Source organism: Seriola aureovittata, chromosome 24 (assembly GCF_021018895.1).
Source record: "Seriola aureovittata isolate HTS-2021-v1 ecotype China chromosome 24, ASM2101889v1, whole genome shotgun sequence".
NCBI classification, from domain to species: domain Eukaryota; kingdom Metazoa; phylum Chordata; class Actinopteri; order Carangiformes; family Carangidae; genus Seriola; species Seriola aureovittata.
This window is the reverse complement of record NC_079387.1, coordinates 11,641,869-11,659,381: the sequence shown is the minus strand read 5'-3', so window position 1 is coordinate 11,659,381 and position 17,513 is coordinate 11,641,869. Positions and strand designations below refer to the sequence as shown.

General features: G+C 50.5%; 1 protein-coding gene across 12 annotated transcripts in view; it reads left to right on the top strand.

The window, feature by feature from the left end:
• The window catches only part of LOC130165407 (CLIP-associating protein 1-B-like), a 39,571-nt gene extending 22,336 nt beyond the window's left edge, over window positions 1-17,235 (top strand). For 8 of the 12 annotated variants that reach the window (XM_056370658.1, XM_056370656.1, XM_056370654.1 and 5 more), the window contains 23 exons: window positions 329-375; window positions 459-659; window positions 1,253-1,279; window positions 2,432-2,527; window positions 2,616-2,795; window positions 5,730-5,827; window positions 5,912-5,935; window positions 6,193-6,440; window positions 6,550-6,613; window positions 7,397-7,560; window positions 7,654-7,876; window positions 8,016-8,111; window positions 8,893-9,045; window positions 9,182-9,288; window positions 10,802-10,924; window positions 11,861-12,008; window positions 12,483-12,711; window positions 12,810-12,863; window positions 13,005-13,207; window positions 13,284-13,412; window positions 13,493-13,699; window positions 14,022-14,138; window positions 14,301-17,235. In XM_056370658.1, coding sequence (XP_056226633.1) covers window positions 329-375; window positions 459-659; window positions 1,253-1,279; window positions 2,432-2,527; window positions 2,616-2,795; window positions 5,730-5,827; window positions 5,912-5,935; window positions 6,193-6,440; window positions 6,550-6,613; window positions 7,397-7,560; window positions 7,654-7,876; window positions 8,016-8,111; window positions 8,893-9,045; window positions 9,182-9,288; window positions 10,802-10,924; window positions 11,861-12,008; window positions 12,483-12,711; window positions 12,810-12,863; window positions 13,005-13,207; window positions 13,284-13,412; window positions 13,493-13,699; window positions 14,022-14,138; window positions 14,301-14,384 — 3,022 coding nt within the window. In that variant the 3' untranslated portion in view covers window positions 14,385-17,235. The remainder of the gene's footprint in view (window positions 1-328; window positions 376-458; window positions 660-1,252; window positions 1,280-2,431; window positions 2,528-2,615; window positions 2,796-5,729; window positions 5,828-5,911; window positions 5,936-6,192; window positions 6,441-6,549; window positions 6,614-7,396; window positions 7,561-7,653; window positions 7,877-8,015; window positions 8,112-8,892; window positions 9,046-9,181; window positions 9,289-10,801; window positions 10,925-11,860; window positions 12,009-12,482; window positions 12,712-12,809; window positions 12,864-13,004; window positions 13,208-13,283; window positions 13,413-13,492; window positions 13,700-14,021; window positions 14,139-14,300) is intronic. The other 4 variants (XM_056370659.1, XM_056370660.1, XM_056370661.1 and 1 more) reach the window with 4 other exon arrangements.
• The last annotated feature ends 278 nt before the right edge of the window (window positions 17,236-17,513 follow it).

Sequence of the window (17,513 nt, the reverse complement as noted above, 5' to 3'; positions counted from 1 at the left end):
CGACTTTGCCCCATGATTTCCAGATGTTCTGCTCTGCTTCACCTGTGTCTGTGAACTTTCAGAGAAGGTGCACAAACACACAGGAAGTCAGAGTACAGACAGAAGCTTGTGTACGTTTCCTCGTCCGTATCTCACGCTGAGTGTAAACGAGCTTTCACTAAAGACTTCCTGCTGAATTCAGACATAAAATAACTGTGTGATTCTACTTGAATTTAAGTTGCTAAACAGCTGATCATAAAATGAGGTTTGACTCCATCTTGGTTCATATGTTCTCAGTCTGAGGTCGGAGTATTGATGATGTCTACTTCTTCTTCTTGTGTCTCCACAGTCGACCTCTGTCAGTGAAAAGCTCGGCTGGAAGCGGCTCGTCCAGATGTAAGGACTCCACGCTTCACGTGTAGAAATGTTTCCCTTGGGTCGATCTTTAGACACTCACTTTATTGTCGGACTTCTTGCAGCCAAACCTGGCCACGCCTCCAGGACGCCCGCAGCAGCCTCCTCTCAAGGCTCCCTGCAGCGTTCTCGCAGCGACGTGGACGTCAACGCCGCGGCCACCGCCACCGCCCGCACCAGGATGCCCGCCGTGCCCTCCGCCGTGTCGTCAGCTTTTCCCTTCAGCTCGGCCTCGGCCCTCCCCCCCGGATCCTACGCCTCTCTGGGTGAGACGGAGCAGACCACATCAGTGTGTCGCTGTCACATTAACCACTGCTAACCGTTAGTGTGTGAGCAGGTCAAAGCAGGAAGGAAACATGGAGGACAACAGCGTTTAAATCTCAGTCAGGTTTATGAACACAAAGATGGACGACAGAAGTTTTCAGCTCAGCAGATATCTGCACGGTTCAGGGAATCTTTCACACGTGGAGACAAACGCTAAACTTGGTGCCAGTCCTCCTCGAGTTTTACTCTTGAAATAAAACACGGTAACCACTCAAAAATTCAAGATGGCCGCCATTTCTGGCAAAGAAATGTCACTTTTTGCAATAAGTTCCTCCAGGATTTTCTCACATTCTACATTTTAACGCTGTAGAAGGTGAGAACTTTAGAGAAATAAAAAATCTAATGAAAGTTCATTTCACAAAATCACACAAAAAAAAGCTCCGCTAACAAGCCTAGCGCCAGCATGCTAACGTAAAGACAAGTCAACAAGTAGACTGTCCACTCTTACAGAACCCCCCCCCTTTAACACCCCTTAACCTCTTGACCCCTGACCCTAACACTTGTTGTGTCTCTCCTGGACTCGCCCACCTGTCAGACGGCTCGTGGTCTGTTAATGCAGACGGTAAGCTGTGTGTGTGTGTGTGTGTGTGTGTGTGTGTGTGTGTGTGTGTGTGTGTGTGTGTGTGGACAGGGGAATGATGCTGTGTGCCCCCCCCCCCCCCCCCCCCCCCCCCAGCACTGTAATGTGGTGGTCTGTGATGGACGTGTCAGTGCATGGACTGTGTGCATGGTGTCCCCTACACTTGGAAACCTCTCAGTCTCTGTGGTTAAAAATGAAGGAAGCTGGTTGGCTGCTGGAGCGATGATGTCACATCCTACCCCCTCAGATACTTCACAGACGTCATGATGATTTTATAGATTTCCCAGAAGTCTCCTGTGTGGCAGCTTCATGTAACGTCTGTTATCTGCAGCTTTAGGAGTCAGTTTCACTCTTTCACTCAAACACGTCTGACAGCAACACGTCCGTCTCCGAGCCTCGAGCGGAGGCGGAGCGAGGGGGCGTGGCTTATACAGCTCCAGCCCCCTCGGATGTTTTCCCAAAAGCCCCGAATCTTTTGTAGAGTTTATAATAAAATTTAATTTCCTACTGGGCAGATATCGCCATCCACAGGGCGCCGACAGCTACCGCAGCCTTTGGGCCTCACGCTAAACACATGGTTTCATTTTCAGCCCCGAATGTTTACAAAGTCTGGCTCCGCCCCTCCTCTAGGGGGAGACTTTGGGGACTGAAGCTACACCTGTCCACCTGTGTTCACCTTTACATTAGTGTCAACACCGATTAACTCTCCTGTTGAACCGGGATAACACCTGGAGCAGATGTTGATGTGAACGTGTTGTGGAGTCTGTTGGACACTGCTGCATGTGGCCGACCGAGTCTGTGTCTGTGTCGTGGTGTTTTTGAGTATCAGTGGACGCACAGCTGCATGTGTCTGTCTGAACATGTGGAGACAAACGTCATATCACGGTTTGTTTTCAGGGAAGAATAAACCTTTGAAATGTGATGTGGAAGCTGCCCTCAGGTGTTTCAGAAATACCTGAAACATGACGGTGTTTCTGTTTTCCTGAATCAGTGACTGGTTCTTCCTCTGTCCTTCATCTCTGTCTCGTTCCCTTTGGTCTCACTTCCTGTTTCTGCATGACACAAGTGTAGAACGTGTTGACCTCCGTCCAGCAGCAGCTCCATGTTCACGCCTCCCGCCCTCTACCTCCTCAGGTCGAGTCCGAACCCGGAGGACGAGTGCAGGAAACGGCCCGTCTGTGACAGACAGCCGTGGGCGGAGCCGAGGGAAAGTTGTCTCGCAGTCTCAACGTGAGTTTCTTCTTCTTCTTCATGTGTCTTTAATCAGATGTGGAAGTTTTAATCCAGTCGTTTTAACTGTATTTTCCCGCTTCACCAGCCGGGAGTCGGTCAGGTTCCCCGGGGCGACTGCTGACCTCCACCTACGGTAGAGTCCCCAGACCGACGATGGGCACCGCCGCCGCCGCCAACAGCACCTCCACCGGTCTGACCGACAAGAGCCGCCCCCGAGGTCACCGCAGCCAGGGCTGCAGCCGAGAGACCAGCCCCACCAAATCAGGCAGGGATCAGCAGGGTGTTCAACCTCTGGGACGGGAATGAATTTCATAACGAGAACATCAATTCTCTAAAGACTAAATTTAACCAGTTCAAGCTGAAATAATCACAGTAGAAACATTTGACTCGCTCTCTCTCTGTTGAAGCTGAAGCACCTGAACCAAGTTGTAGGTTACCAGTTTAAAGCAGCAGCTGAAACAGACACTGAAAGTTGAAGCAACAGGTTGATGAAGCTGCTGAAAGTTGAGAGTCGGATCAGGTGACGGTGCGACTGAAATAGAGCCGAGGAAAAATGAAAGTTAGTTCACTGAAGCTTTTGTTTAAATAAAGTATAAAAACAAAGACGTTAAACAGTTAAAGAAAAGAGCATCAGGCCACATGAGGAAATAAATCTGACTTTTGAGATTAAAGTCAAAATGTTCAATAATTTAAAATGTGAAACTTCAAGAGAAAAAAACATAATTTTGAGGAACATTAAGATCAAACAGGTGGAAACAGTCAGTGGCAGCTGCTGTCTGTCTGATGATGACGTTAGTGAAACCAAGTAGAAAACAGGCTCCACGTTAAAGCTTCTGCTGTTTCCCTCTAAAACAACATGGACCCTAAAATCACAACTTTATTCTCATATTATGATTTTTGTCTTGAAATTATATGATTTTATTCTCAAAATTACGATTTCATTCTGGAAATTTCAGGTTTTTCTTCCTCAGTGTGGCCTGATACTAAAGAAGAGTCGAGGTAAAATCTCAGTTATATTTTAGAGTATGAAATTAAAGAAGCGTCTGATGTCACTGTTCAGTAGCAAAACTAATTACCTGTCCAGGTGAAACCAGAATCATTTCATGTTTTCAGAGTTAGAGGCGAACGATCAATCATCAGATCATGTTTGATAATGATAAATAAGTCTTACTGACTCAAAGTGAGTCGTGAAGTCGAGGTCTGGACCCATCAGAGATCTTAGAGATGGAAACCACAGCTGTAAATAACATCTGGTGAAGACCCTGTTACAGCAGCTGGTTAGAGAGAATCAGACTCCTCCATAGATGTGAGTCCAGACTTTGATTTTTCTTCTTGAGGGAAACTTGCACAGACTTGCATGCTCACTCCTGGTCCTGGTCCTGGTCCTGGTCCTGGTCCTGGTCCTGGTCCTGGTCCTGGTCTTCGTACTAATCCTCGACCTGCTGCCTCCTTCAGTCTGACTCTGTCTCTCCTGCCTGACTAACATCTCTGCAGAGCTTCAGGTGTGTCACTCTCTGGCTGGATGTGCTACAAGCTAAACTCTCCCCCTGCACTGCTGTCTGTCCCTCTGTCTGTCCCTCTGTCTGTCCCTCTGTCTGTCCCTCTGTCTGTCCCTCTCTCTCTCTGCCTCACCCCTCCAGCCCGGAGTCGAATCCCCCGACCGAGCATGAGTCAGGGCTGCAGCCGCGAAACCAGTCGCGAGAGCAGCCGCGACACCAGCCCCGCCAGGGGTTTCTCCCCCCTGGGTGAGTATGGTGCTGAAGCCCCCACCATGTCCTCCTCAACAATAGATTTCATTTAAGTTCCTGTAAAGTCTGGAAACTGACTGACCTCTCTCCTCTCAGCTGCCTGTTTCTCTGCCTGCTCTGTATCTGTCTGTTCTACTAATCCTGTGATCAGAGACTCCAGCTCGCACAGACAGAAGTGTTGCAATAAGAAGTCAGCTGTTGGTTCTGCAGAGGCCTGTACTACGAAGCAAGGTCAACTTATCCAGGATAACTGTGCGTCCTGATCAGCTGAGGTTTTGATTCTGAGCAACATCGTCAGAATAAAGTATTAATGTGATACGAGAGGAAACGCTGGCGCCTGCAGGTGTAGAAATCATTTCATTAATTAGGTCAGACTGAGGATCTTTAGTAAATGAGAACATGAATTATTAAGTTTCATCTTTTGTCTGATGAACAAAGTGTTGTGATCATGTGATGCAGATGAAGAAAGTTAATGTCAGACTGTTCTGCTGCAGCGGAGGCTGTAGTACTACTATAGTGAGAGCAGGTTAGGAGTTCAGCATCAGTTACCATGGTGATTTACCTGGTAACAAGTGAACCAGCGTCGTAGGACTGAGTTAAACCTGAAGTTACCTGATGACCTCAGATCTGCTTCGCAGCACAGGCCTCTGATCTCTGTACCATGGTAACCATGGTAACAACAGTCGTGTTTTCTCCTGGTCGTCCTCCTCCAGCGACTCGCCGTCACTCCCGCTCGACCAGCGCCCTGTCGTCTGCAGAGTGTTACTCAGGTGACAGCGAGGTGTTCACAGGAAGCAGATTCACTCACGCAGCCAGATAAAACCTCACACAGTCCTCCTTCAGTTATCCGGCTGCCTGAGTTCCTGCTTCGTGCATGGCTGACGTCCACAGCAATACATCCCACTCACCTGCAGGGGGCGACACAACTACACAAACATGACGTCTGTCCTTCTGTTGCTATGATGGAGACAAAGATTCAGTGGCTGTAAATTGTGAAGACAGAATATTTTCATCTTCTTAAGTTTGTTTGTTTTGACGTGACGTCAGACGCTCAGATTAATTAGACTCAGGATTTATTTTATGTTAAATATTTTGAGCAGTTGATTAGTTGGTGAAGACGACACTCTTTGTTTATTGCTTTGTGTTGGGTGTTTTACACACATGTTGCTCACCTCCATGGTTAAGATCATCTGACTTCACTTGAAGAATATTTTAGTATAAGTGAAAGTTCCATCTCAGTCGAGCTGAGCCCATTAAAACTCACCAGAACCAGGACCAAGACTCTCTTCACTCCCGGTCAGATCTCTTATTAAAACAGATCCATCTCTGTGAAGTGACGAGGGTGTTGGTCTGATAAGAGCATGTTCCAAACTGCACCTTCACATCTGCACGGCTGAGTTTGATCCCTCCCTCTCCACCTGCTGACGGCTGTTTGACCTTCTCCGTTTCAGACCGCCTGTCCCATCAGGCTCGGATCTCGGCCTCCGTCAACGCCATGAGGATCCTCAACACCGGCACGGAGGTGGAGGCCGCTGTGGCAGACGCTCTGGTAAGAATCACAGCGAATAGAAAAGAAGTCAAAGTGCTGGAGCTGTTGTACGATCCTGCAGTAACTCCCTCTGTGCTCTTTCAGCTGTTAGGAGACTCCAGGAGTAAGGTACCGCAGCTCCCCGTTCTCAGTGCATGTGCAGCATGAGCTTTAAACACTGACACTCTGTTTTCTAACCTCCTCCTGAGGCCGGAGCTGTGAACAGATTCTGAGTCTGCTTCAGTAAAAACATGTGGCCCGGTCCTGCATGTGTGTAGCTGCATGCTCCTCCTCCTCTCAGCTGTAGTTCTAGACTCGGCGTCTGAAGCCGTGACTGCTGTCGTTAGAGAAAAGTCACACTCCCCGTCTTCTCCTCTTCGTCTCAGCGGAGGCCGGTGAGGCGCCGCTTCGAGTCGCCGGGCATGTACTCGGACGACGACGCCAACAGCGACGCCTCCAGCGCCTGCTCGGAGCGCTCCTACAGCTCGCGCAACGGCGGGATGGCGCCGCACTACCTGCGTCAGACGGAGGACGTGGCCGAGGTGCTGAACCACTGCGCCAGCGCCAACTGGTCGGAGAGGAAGGAGGGGCTGCTGGGACTGCAGAACCTGCTGAAGAGCCAGAGGATGCTCAGGTGGGTGTGGTCAGGTGGGTGTGGTCAGGTGGGTGTGGTCAGGGTCGTGCGGCGGAGCGACCGTGACGTCGGCTCATGATGATAAACATGGTGTTTGTGTCTCTGACAGTCGGGTGGAGCTGAAGAGACTTTGTGAGATCTTCACCAGGATGTTTGCGGACCCTCACAGCAAGGTGAGATCCAGCTGAGCCTGCACATCTGGCCAGAGGTGCTGGCCTCTAACATCAGGCAGCAGATGTTTCTTCATGAAGACATTGTTTGTGTGCAGAGTGACTGAGCTTAAATTAATCATCACATATTCCCCTGAAGTGTGAGGCGGGCGGCGGGAGGTTCATGTTTGGATGGTGCTCAGGTTGTTGTAACTAACTGCAGGACGAACTAACAGAGTGTGTTTTCTGTTGCATGCCTCGTCGCTGCTGCGGACGCTAACACACACCAGAGAGTAAGTGTTTACTGACCGTCGGACCGAAGCTGCTGCTTCACCACTCCTCACTGTCCCGACTCACACAGCCCCGACAAACTGTCTTCTTCTTCTTCTTCTTCTTCTTCTTCTTCTACTGCTGTTAGAGCTCTTCATGGTCTCAGTCCGACTGATTTATCAGATCAGACTTGAACCTTGGGTCTTCAGGTCGTGGCCTTTTAATTAAAACCCAAAGCCAGAACCAGAACCCACAGGGAGGCTTCTCTTTATTGCTGTTGACCTGAAGTTCAACACGTCTTTTAGTCTGGCTTTAACGCCTTTAACTGAATTTAATTTACTTTATTTCTTTATTCTAAGGTGGGTCTCTGTTTCTTATTCTTATACTTTTATTCTGGTTTTACTCTCTAACAAACATCTCTTCTGTTTTATTATTTTATCATTTTATCTTTATCTCTGTTCCAGTCTTCAGTGTTTCCTGCTGATTGATTGCTGATGTCATTTCCCTGCTCCTACCCATCATGCCTCTCTGTCTCAGGTGTTCAGCATGTTCCTGGAGACTCTGGTGGACTTCATCATCCTGCACAGGGACGACCTGCAGGACTGGCTGTTCGTGCTGCTCACCCAGCTGCTGAAGAAGATGGGGGCCGACCTCCTGGGCTCCGTCCAGGCCAAAGTCCAGAAGGCGCTGGACGTCACCAGGTCGGCAGCAGCGATTAAATCTGTCCACTCTGACGGTTCCGTTTCCTGCGTTTACCGGCGGCGTCTCTGTGTTCTGATCTCTTCTTCCTGCAGAGAGTCTTTCCCGTACGAGCAGCAGTTCAACATCCTGATGCGTTTCATCGTGGATCAGACGCAGACGCCCAACCTGAAGGTGAAGGTCGCCATCCTGCGCTACATCGAGGCTCTGGCTCGCCAGATGGACCCGGCCGACTTCGTCAACTCCAGCGAGACGCGCCTCGCCGTCTCCCGCATCATCACCTGGACCACCGAGCCCAAGAGCTCCGACGTCCGCAAGGTAGGAGGAGCTTCGGCGCCACCCCCCACCTTCCCCCAGAACACGGCTTCCTCTTCACGGTCCAGTTCCTTTATCCGTCACTTCTTTGTTTCCTTTGTTGTTTATTTCCAATCACCACTTCTCGTCCACAAACACCCAGACCCTCCATAACTGGGCGGGGGAGGATTTCTCAGGCCGACCCGGCACCGTGGCCTCTCTGCCCGGGGAGGGCAACCTGGAGGAGAGGTGCAAGCAGGTAGACCCTCCATCGAACAGCATGACCAGGCTCTAAAAGCTGCTCTAACCCAGTGTGGGAGCGGCCGGCACGCTGCAGACCAGGACGTCTGGGTGGATCGCTGCAGATAACCTGACGACACTAACGCTCTCCACCCGTCTGCCTTCAGCGGACGTTCCAGATGTTTCCATGTGTGCATGAGCTGCTGTGGCTCTGAGACTAACTGATGCATGAGTCTTTACAGTCTGAGCGGGAAACCGTCGTCCTCCGGCTTCTGCTTCACTCACCTCTCGTGTTCCAGTTGAACGGACGCGCTGCATGTTCTCTGCTTCCTCACACGTCGTTCACTCCCACAGTTCCTTCAGGTTCCGGTCAGGAAATGTTTCCTCCCTTAGATCAGTAATAATTTGAGCCTCCAGCTGCGTGATGTCAGTGACGAGACAAACTGAGAAACATCAGCTGCTCATTAACATCAACATCCAGTCAACTCAAACAAGGAAGAGATAAGCAGGTTACAAAGGTCACAGGTGATTGATGAGTTATACGAGTCCTGTTCCCATGGAGATGAAGTAAAGCTCCAGTAGAACCAAGTAAAGACCAGCTGATTGTTTTTTACAGGTCAAATTCTTTGTGTCACAAACAGCAGAGGACAAACTTTCTACTGGACACAGGAAGTTGTAGAGATAAATCAAGTGACGTGTGTGTGTGTGTGTGTGTGTGTGTGTGTGTGTGTGTGTGTGTGTGTGTTGTGTGTGTGTGTGTGTGTGTGTGTGTGTGTGTGTGTGTGTGTGTGTGTGTGCAGGCGGCCCAGGTGGTGCTGATCGCCCTGTTTGAGCTCAACACACCTGAGTTCACGATGCTGCTGGGAGCTCTGCCCAAAACCTTCCAGGACGGGACGACCAAGCTGCTGCACAACCACCTGAGGAACGCCAGCGCCAACAGCGGCATCGTCATGGTAACACACACTCGTAGTACAGATCTTTATTTTGAAATGCAGGTATTTTAGAAAAGGTAAACCTTCTCCGCCCTCTGCAGTTCTCAGGTGATTTCCAGATGTTTTGATGGTGTGGTGTGTGTTTTGTCGTCTCCAGGCGTCTCCCAGTAACTCGGCCAGTCGGACGCCTCCTCGTCCGCCGAGCAGCCGCAGCAGCCCTCTGACCTCGCCCACCAACTGCTCCCATGGAGGGCTTTCTCCCAGGTACGTCACACTGACACGCCCACTGCAGAAACACACCTGTAATCTAGAGTCACAACAACAACACCTGTGTTTGAATGATTGAACCATCAGCTGTTTTAGCTCCAGTAGGAGGCGAGTTTTTACCTCGACACCAGATGATGAAGGTCGTTCAGTCGTGTCGATGATGATGATGATGATGATGATGATGATGATGATGATGTCACACAGAGTTTTTCAGCTTCTACGTCTCTGGTCCAGAGGTTTTACTTTGTACTAAAATATAACCTCATGACTGTTTATTGATTATTGATTAATCTGCAGATTATTTTAGAAATTAAGAATTAACTGATCATTAAATCATTGTTCCATCGATCGGCTGATTGATTGATCAATTGCTCTGATGTCTGATGTCAGAGTGGTGAACTGACTCCGCCCACACCAACACTCACAGAGAACAGTGCTCCACTTTTCTCATGTCTCTTCTCTCTGGGCTGCTCTCCTCCTCTTCCTCCCCCTCCTCTTCCTCCTCTTCCTCCCCCTTCTCTTCCCTCTCCTCTTCCTCCTCTTCCTCCCCCTCCTCTTCCTCCTCTCTCCTCTTCTTCCTCCCCCTCCTCTTCCCTCTCCTCTTCCTCCTCTTCCTCCCCCTCCTCTCCTCCTCTCCCCCCCTCTTCCTCCCGCTCCTCCTTCCTCCCCCTCCACTCACTCCTCTTCCTCCTCCCCCTCCACTCCCTCCTCTTCCTCCTCTCCTCCTCTCCCTCCTCTTCCTCCCGCTCCTCCTCTCCTCCTCTCCTCCTCTTCCTCCTCTCCCCCCCTCTGTTCCTTCCTCCCCCTCCTCTCCCTCCTCTTCCTCCTCTCCTCCTCTCCCTCCTCTTCCTCCTCTCCTCCTCTTCCTCCTCTCCCCCCTCTCCTCCTCCCCCCCCTCCTCCTTCCTCCCCCTCCTCTCCCTCCTCTTCCTCCTCTCCTCCTCTTCCTCCTCTCCTCCTCTCCCTCCTCTTCCTCCCCCTCCTCTCCCTCCTCTTCCTCCTCTCCTCCTCTCCCTCCTCTTCCTCCTCTCCTCCTCTTCCTCCTCTCCTCCTCTCCCTCCTCTTCCTCCCCCTCCTCTCCTCCTCCTCTTCCTCCTCTCCTCCTCTCCCCCTCTTCCTCCTCTCCCTCCTCTTCCTCCCCCTCCTCTCCCCCCTCTCCTCCTCCTCCCCCCTCCTCTTCTCCCTCCTCTTCCTCCTCTCCTCCTCTCCCCCTCCTCTTCCTCCCCCTCCACTCCCTCCTCTCCTCCTTCCTCCCCCTCTTCTCCCTCCTCTTCCTCCTCTCCTCCTCTCCCTCCTCTTCTCCCCCTCCTCCTCTCCCCCCTCTCCTCCTTCCTCCCCCTCCTCTCCCTCCTCTTCCTCCTCTCCCTCCTCTTCCTCCTCTCCTCCTCTCCCTCCTCTTCTCCTCCTCTCCTCTCCCCCCTCTCCTCCTCCTCCTCCTCCTCTCCTCTCTCCCTCCTCTTCCTCCTCTCCTCCTCTTCCTCCCCCTCCTCTTCCTCCCCGGCCGGGTGCAGTCGGCTGTGGGGTTGGAGCGCAGACGGGATCTCCAAGTTCCCCCCTCCACCCTTCCCCTCCCCTCTTCCTCCACCCACTGCCCACTCCTCCCTCAAGGCCCTGCGGCGAGCTTACTCCCCCAGGTAACCCCACCCCTCCTCCTCCTCCTCCTCCCTCTGCTGGGGTTTCACAGTGGGTTTAAACACAGCTGTGTTCAGGACTTTACAGGATCTTTTATTGAAATGAAAATCATTAAAATCAACTTTAACCTGAGAAGAATGTGAGTGTCACAGATCTGGAGTCAGTTTTCTGGACGTACTGTGAAACCCTGACACCTGTGACTCGCTCAGTCTCACCTTTCGTCACTTCCTGCTGCAACACTTTGTGTCTCCATCTGCTGCAGCTTTCGCTCACTGTCTCTGTGTGTCGGTCCTCAGGTGACAAACTGTAAAACGTGTCTGTGCTTGACTCACCTGTTCGCCTCCACCTGTGTCCGTCTGTCAACATGCACGGCTATGCACGTGCACTGGACTGGACTATACTGGACTGGACTTTACCGGACTGGACACAGGGCCGAGCTCTGACTAGACGGCGCTGCCTGTTTTCCTGGTCATGGATCAAACCTGGAGTCTCAGTTTCAGTCGTGAACCTGACTTCACTGACGATCGTCTTTAGAGTCTAAAAGTTAATTTTATGATTTCTACATTTAAAAACTTCAAAAATCAAACTAAAAAAATAAAGTTTGATGAAGTTTCCTGCAGCTTTTATTTTGTAAAGTTTTCAGACCCTAATATGAAACGGTTTGTTAGAAACAGGAAGTAGAAGTTTGGTCCATGTCGAGGAAAGAGTCCTCAGTCATTGTTCACAGAACATCAGTGCTGATCCACTGAAGCTGAACCTGAGCTGATCCTGGATCAGCACGTCTGTCTGAAGAACTCAAAGAACCGTCTGGACCTCCACAGCATCCTCTGTGGAGGAGCCAGGGAGCAACAGTCACATGTACCAACTGTTTCCTCCTGACGATGAACCTTTTATATTATTATATTTTAATACTAATACCCCCCCCCCCCCCCCCGCAGCATGCTGGAGTACGACAGCGAGAACCTGAACTCAGAGGAGATCTACAGCTCCCTGCGCGGCGTCACCGAGGCCATCCAGAACTACAGCTTCCGCAGCCAGGACGACCTGATGGAGCCGCTGAGGCGGGACGGCAAGAGGGACGGCTCGGTGAGGAGGAGGAGGAGGAGGAGGAGGAGGGGGGGGACAGGAGGAGGAGGAGGAGGAGAGGAGAGGAGGAGGAGGAGGAGGAGGAGGAGGGGGACAGGAGGAGGAGGAGGAGGAGGGGGAGGGAGGAACAGGAGGAGGAGGAGGAGGGAGAGGAGGAGGAGGAGGAGGAGGAGAGGAGGGGGAGGGAGGAGGAGGAGGAGGAGGAGGAGGAGGAGGGAGAGGAGGAGGAGGAGGGAGAGGAGGAGGAGGAGGAGGGAGAGGAGGGAGGAAGAGGAGGAAGGAAGAGGAGGAGGAGGGGGACAGGAGGAGGAGGGAGGAAGAGGGGGAGGGAGGAACAGGAGGAGGAGGAGGAGGAGGAGGAGGGGGAGGAGGGGGAGACTCAGTTTCTGAACAGAAGTTGAGAGAAAACTCTTTGGTCGTTAATAAACAGAAATGATGAACTATTGATTCGATGCTTTTTGACTCGTTCTTCAGTCCGGAGTCGCGGCGTCCTCAGACTCCGACCCTCGGCTCGGCGGTGATGTGACGGAGGGCGGACGCACGGCCCTGGACAACAAGACGTCGCTCCTGAACACTCCCTCGCCACGATCCTTCGCCGGGCCACGCCTCCGCGACTACAACCCGTACAACTACACCGACACGCTGGACAAAGCCGCCCTGAAGGAGGCGCTGTACGAGGACGCCGTGGAGCAGCTGCGAGACGGTCAGACTGTGTTCCCTTCGGTCGGGACAGAAGTCAGAGTCTTCAGTTTGTCATGTTGTGGTTTTAATCTGAAATGTTTTTCCTGTTTCCTGTCGCAGGTCGTCGACAAGAGAGCGTGGAAAACAAGATGCTGAGCCCCAAAAGTTTCCCTGGTAACGACTCGAGACTCATGACTTCACTTCCTGTCTGTTTATGTTTGAGGCTTTTCCCGCCATCAGAGCTGTGAACGAATGAAAAGTCACACACCATGTTTCACCATGTGTTTCATCATGTCCCCCCCCCCCCTCCTGCAGCGGCCCCCGCCGAGCAGCTGGAGCTGGTCGGGGAGCTGCTGAAGGAGCTGTCCCAGGGCCAGGCGGGGGAGCGGGGCCCCGAGGAGCGGCGGGGGACCCTGCTGGAGCTGCTGAAGGTGGCCCGCGAGGACAGCCTGGTGGTGTGGGAGGAGCACTTCAAGACCATGCTGCTGCTGCTGCTGGAGACGCTGGGGGACAAAGACGTAAGGACACAAGTGTTTTTATCTCTGACTCCGTCTCTGGCCCGAGTCCGGTTCTGATCGACCTCCTCTCTCTCAGCACACCATCCGCGCTCTGGCCCTGCGAGTCCTGAAGGAGATCCTGAGGAACCAGCCGGCCCGCTTCAAGAACTACGCCGAGCTCACCATCATGAAGGCGCTGGAGGCTCACAAGGACTCGCACAAGGAGGTGAGGCCCGTGAAAACCACACCCCCCTCCCTCCGCTACGATTCATTTGTTCACACTCTCTTCCCTCCGCTCTGTCGAAGGTGGTGCGGGCGGCGGAGGAGGCGGCGACCGCGCTGGCGAGCTCCATCCACCCGGACCAGTGCATCAAGGTCCTGTGTCCCATCGTGCAGACGGCCGACTACCCCATCAACCTGGCCGCCATTAAGATGCAGACCAGGGCCATTGAACGCATCACCAAGGAGCCGCTGCACCAGCTGCTGCCGGACATCATACCTGGACTCCTGCAGGTGAGACGCACATCTGCTTTTATAGAATTCATTCAAAATCAAAGGCAACTTGTTCCAGTGAGAATAAATCCAGGTGTTGACCCGGAGGAGACTCACAGCTGGAGCTGATCTTTAGAATCACATCATCGATCTATCAGTTTATAGATTGATCGCAGAGCTTTTGATGTGTGTGTCTGAATGTGAGACGTTCACGCAACACGCTTCAACCAGAAACAAGGAAGTGAGTTTAGTGACATCATTAAGGTTCTGATGTGATTGAACTGGAACACAAGGTCACACAGAATTGACAGGAAGTGGTTGAGTTGTCTGATGTCGTCCGCAGGGCTACGACAACACAGAGAGCAGCGTGAGGAAGGCCAGCGTCTTCTGCCTGGTCGCCATCTACTCTGTGATCGGGGAGGAGCTGAAGCCGTACCTGGCTCAGCTGACCGGCAGCAAGGTAAGCTCCTCCTCCAGCTGCAGACAGCTGTGCAGTCACACACCTGTCAGATGAGTTTTATTCATTCTGTGAAACCGGACGAGTGCAGTGAGAGTGGAGGCGGAGCAGCTGCAGTCAGGGAGGCGGAGCCTTAATAACCCTCCTGCTGTTTGCCTCCAACAGATGAAGCTGCTGAACCTGTACATCAAGAGGGCGCAGACCTCCACCAGCAACAGCAGCAGCTCCTCCGACATCTCCTCCTACTAACGCCGAGCTTCCCGCCTCATTCCACCCGCTGATCCGACATCACTGGGATCAGGATTATTTACATTATTAGGACCAGCACCAGGACCAGGACCAGGACCAGGACCAGGACCAGGACCAGGCCCCAGCGCCCAAAACTATTTCATTCTTGAGGAGCTCGTGTCGCCGCGGCTCCAGTTTCCGGACCATTTTCCCGCCATCTTGAAAGCTTAGGTCATCTTCTGGGAGGTAAGGTGACCCTGGCAGCTACGACGTTTCATAGAGACCAGGTCCTGAACCTGAACCTCCACAATTCCCCTTAGAGTCATGAGCCTTAAGTCTTCATCCTCCGTCGATGAACAGTGGAAGAACCCGTTCTCCAGAACATCTCCTCCTCCCGCTCGCTCCTCGAGGCGCCATCACGTTGTGGATTTAAGGTGGAGCTGAGAAAGGTTTGTGAACGTCGTCGTAGCATCGAGACCGTCGTCGTCTTAAAGGAGAGTTTCAGTGTTTTTATTCATTTTAGAACCTTTTAATCAAACCGTTAATTTGCTTTGACACATCAGACTTTCTCGTATATTGAATGTAAAGAGCTTTGAACGCGCGTGGATCTCACCTGTGTTTCTCCTTCCTGAACTGCTGCCTCGTCGCACCTGGTGGATCAGTCCGAGAGGAGTCGCAACATTTTCCAGTTTCTAATCCTGCGTTTGGTGAATTTTGAGCTTTTAGAGAAAAGTGGCACAAAAGTCTTTTTAAAGGCTGAATTCAAGGGTCCATCCGAAGAGTCACATGTCCAGCATCATGAGCTTTGATTGGCCGACACCTCACTGAGCACACAGAGGACCGTGTCCGCTCTTCACAATGTGAAATCACGTTTATATGAGACGATCATTTGGCTGGCCAATGATTTTAAACACTACAGAGATTAAAGAGAAGAAGAAGAACCAGCAGAAGATTTCAGTGTTGTTATAAAAACTAAATCAGTTTCTACCTGTGAAGGAAAGAAGAACTTTATTCCATCTGTGTGAAACTCATCAGCTCAACTTCCATTTAAAAATCAATGATCAATAATTCATGTTTCCTTCCTGGATTGAAAAATGTAAAAACTGAAACGGGAGTTTTTCCGCAGATAAACATCATCAGATTCTGAAATTAGAAAATGAAATTGATTCAATCAGCTGCAGGAAGTTGAAACAAAAATCAATCACAAGAAACTAAGAAAAGAAAATGTTTCCTCTTTTCTAACAGAGTGATCCCTCTCTCCGGATAAATGGAAAATGAAGCTGAGGAGTTTGACATGGACCGTATTTCTCATCATATATATCTGAATTGATCCGTTGGGCTTTAATGTGAGGAAGTGAAAGGTCACAGAGGAAGTAACAGTATTAACACTTTAGGAGAATTAAAGCAAACCACTGAATCGACAGCAGCTGCCTTTTTCCTGAAGGATGTGAATCATAAAGTCCAGCTCTGCTGTCACGTCAAGACTACTGTGATTTATTAGTTTCATTCCAAAATACTTTAATATATAAATATATATGTTACACTAAAAGATGATCTGAAGTTCAGGATGAAGGTCTAAAACAGTATCAGTATTTAAATTGATGACAAAGCGTCGTCAGTGTGAAGAAGCTCCTCTGTATCAGCTGATCCTAAATTGAATGTAAGTCACTGTAAGACTTTTAAAATGTGAAATATTTGAGCAAACGACAAACAGGCGACAGTTAATCTGACAATCTGAACCAGTAGATGCTACTGAAGGTTAGCGACACGGCTAATCGACGAGCTGTAAAGTGCCAGCGTTGAAAATGACATCAGCAATAAAGTGAGAAACCAGCCGGGATGTTGAGGTGTCAGATTCCACTGCTGGTCCAAGTACACACCTTTTTATTTTTAAAGTGCACCTATAATGAAGCGTCACTGCTGCTTATTCTAACACTAACAAACGCACCTAATACTCCAGCCTGTACTGCTCTCAGCAGGGAGTTCGACTCCTGACTCCTTCAGCTTTCCTGGTGCTAAACTCCGCCCGTCTGCCGCGCCAGGCAAGTCCAAACAAACGCTCCAGAGGAGGTTTAAGTCCAGGACGAGTTTGACATTTTGGGAAATGCACTAGTTTGTTTTTTATGTCATATTTCATCTTTTCTTCTCATCTGATTAAAAAACAACAACATTTCCCAAAATGTAGAACGCTGTGTTGACGGGACGAGAGCCCAGAGCGTGAAGGTGAATATTTCCAGGCCTTACTTTATCTCCGAACACTGGGACTGTTAAATGTACTGTAGCGGCGCCAGTGTCGTCTCTCTGGACTGAATGTTTCCTCCAGAGTCGGTGAAGTCCTCCGCAGCGTGTCGTCCGGTCCCGGCGACCCAGTGTTATCCCCACTGAACTCATGTCCCTTTACTCTTTTGTACAGTGTGAGTCCAACCGTCTGAAGTCCGTCTGCATGCGTCCCTCACAGGAACCGTAGGATGTTTCTCCCTGTGTTAGTTTGACAGAAGCGGTCGAGCTAAATCTCCAACTTTAAACATGTACCTTTGATTTCCTGAATGTGTGCCTTTGGGTCAAGATTTCTGGCAATATACCTGGTTGTCCTGTACATTACTAACCTGTACTAACACTACGCCACACTGCTTCTTAATGTGACAACACGGTTTTAATGAAGAGATGCAGTGCTGTAAATACGCCTCAATATTTTCCATTGAAACCACTCACAGTGCATGGCTCCTGTTTTCTAGGTTATTAGTTTTATTTCATGCTTTACAATATTTATATTCAGTTTTATTTCCCTGTGTATGACTGTATATATTTACATGTTTGGTTCCTTTCACCTGTGATAGACTTTCAGAACATGAAATAAACTACCAGACTTCTACCTGGTCCCACGGCTTTTATTTCTCTTCTCGTGGAGGAACGAGTGCGTTCCAGACCGGACCAGCTAATGAGCTAGCGGCTGCAGCTACGTCGACACCTGGGAACAAACTGGTGCTCTAAGCAAAATGATGTTTCACGGCCACAGCAGAAAATAAACATCTTTATTAGAACAAAAATGTGATTTAGGCAGAGACGTATATGAACATGACCTCTGAAGGTCACTAGAGGTCAGAGGTCAGATACAAACTGCCTCCATGTCTGAAATAAAACCTCAGGTGT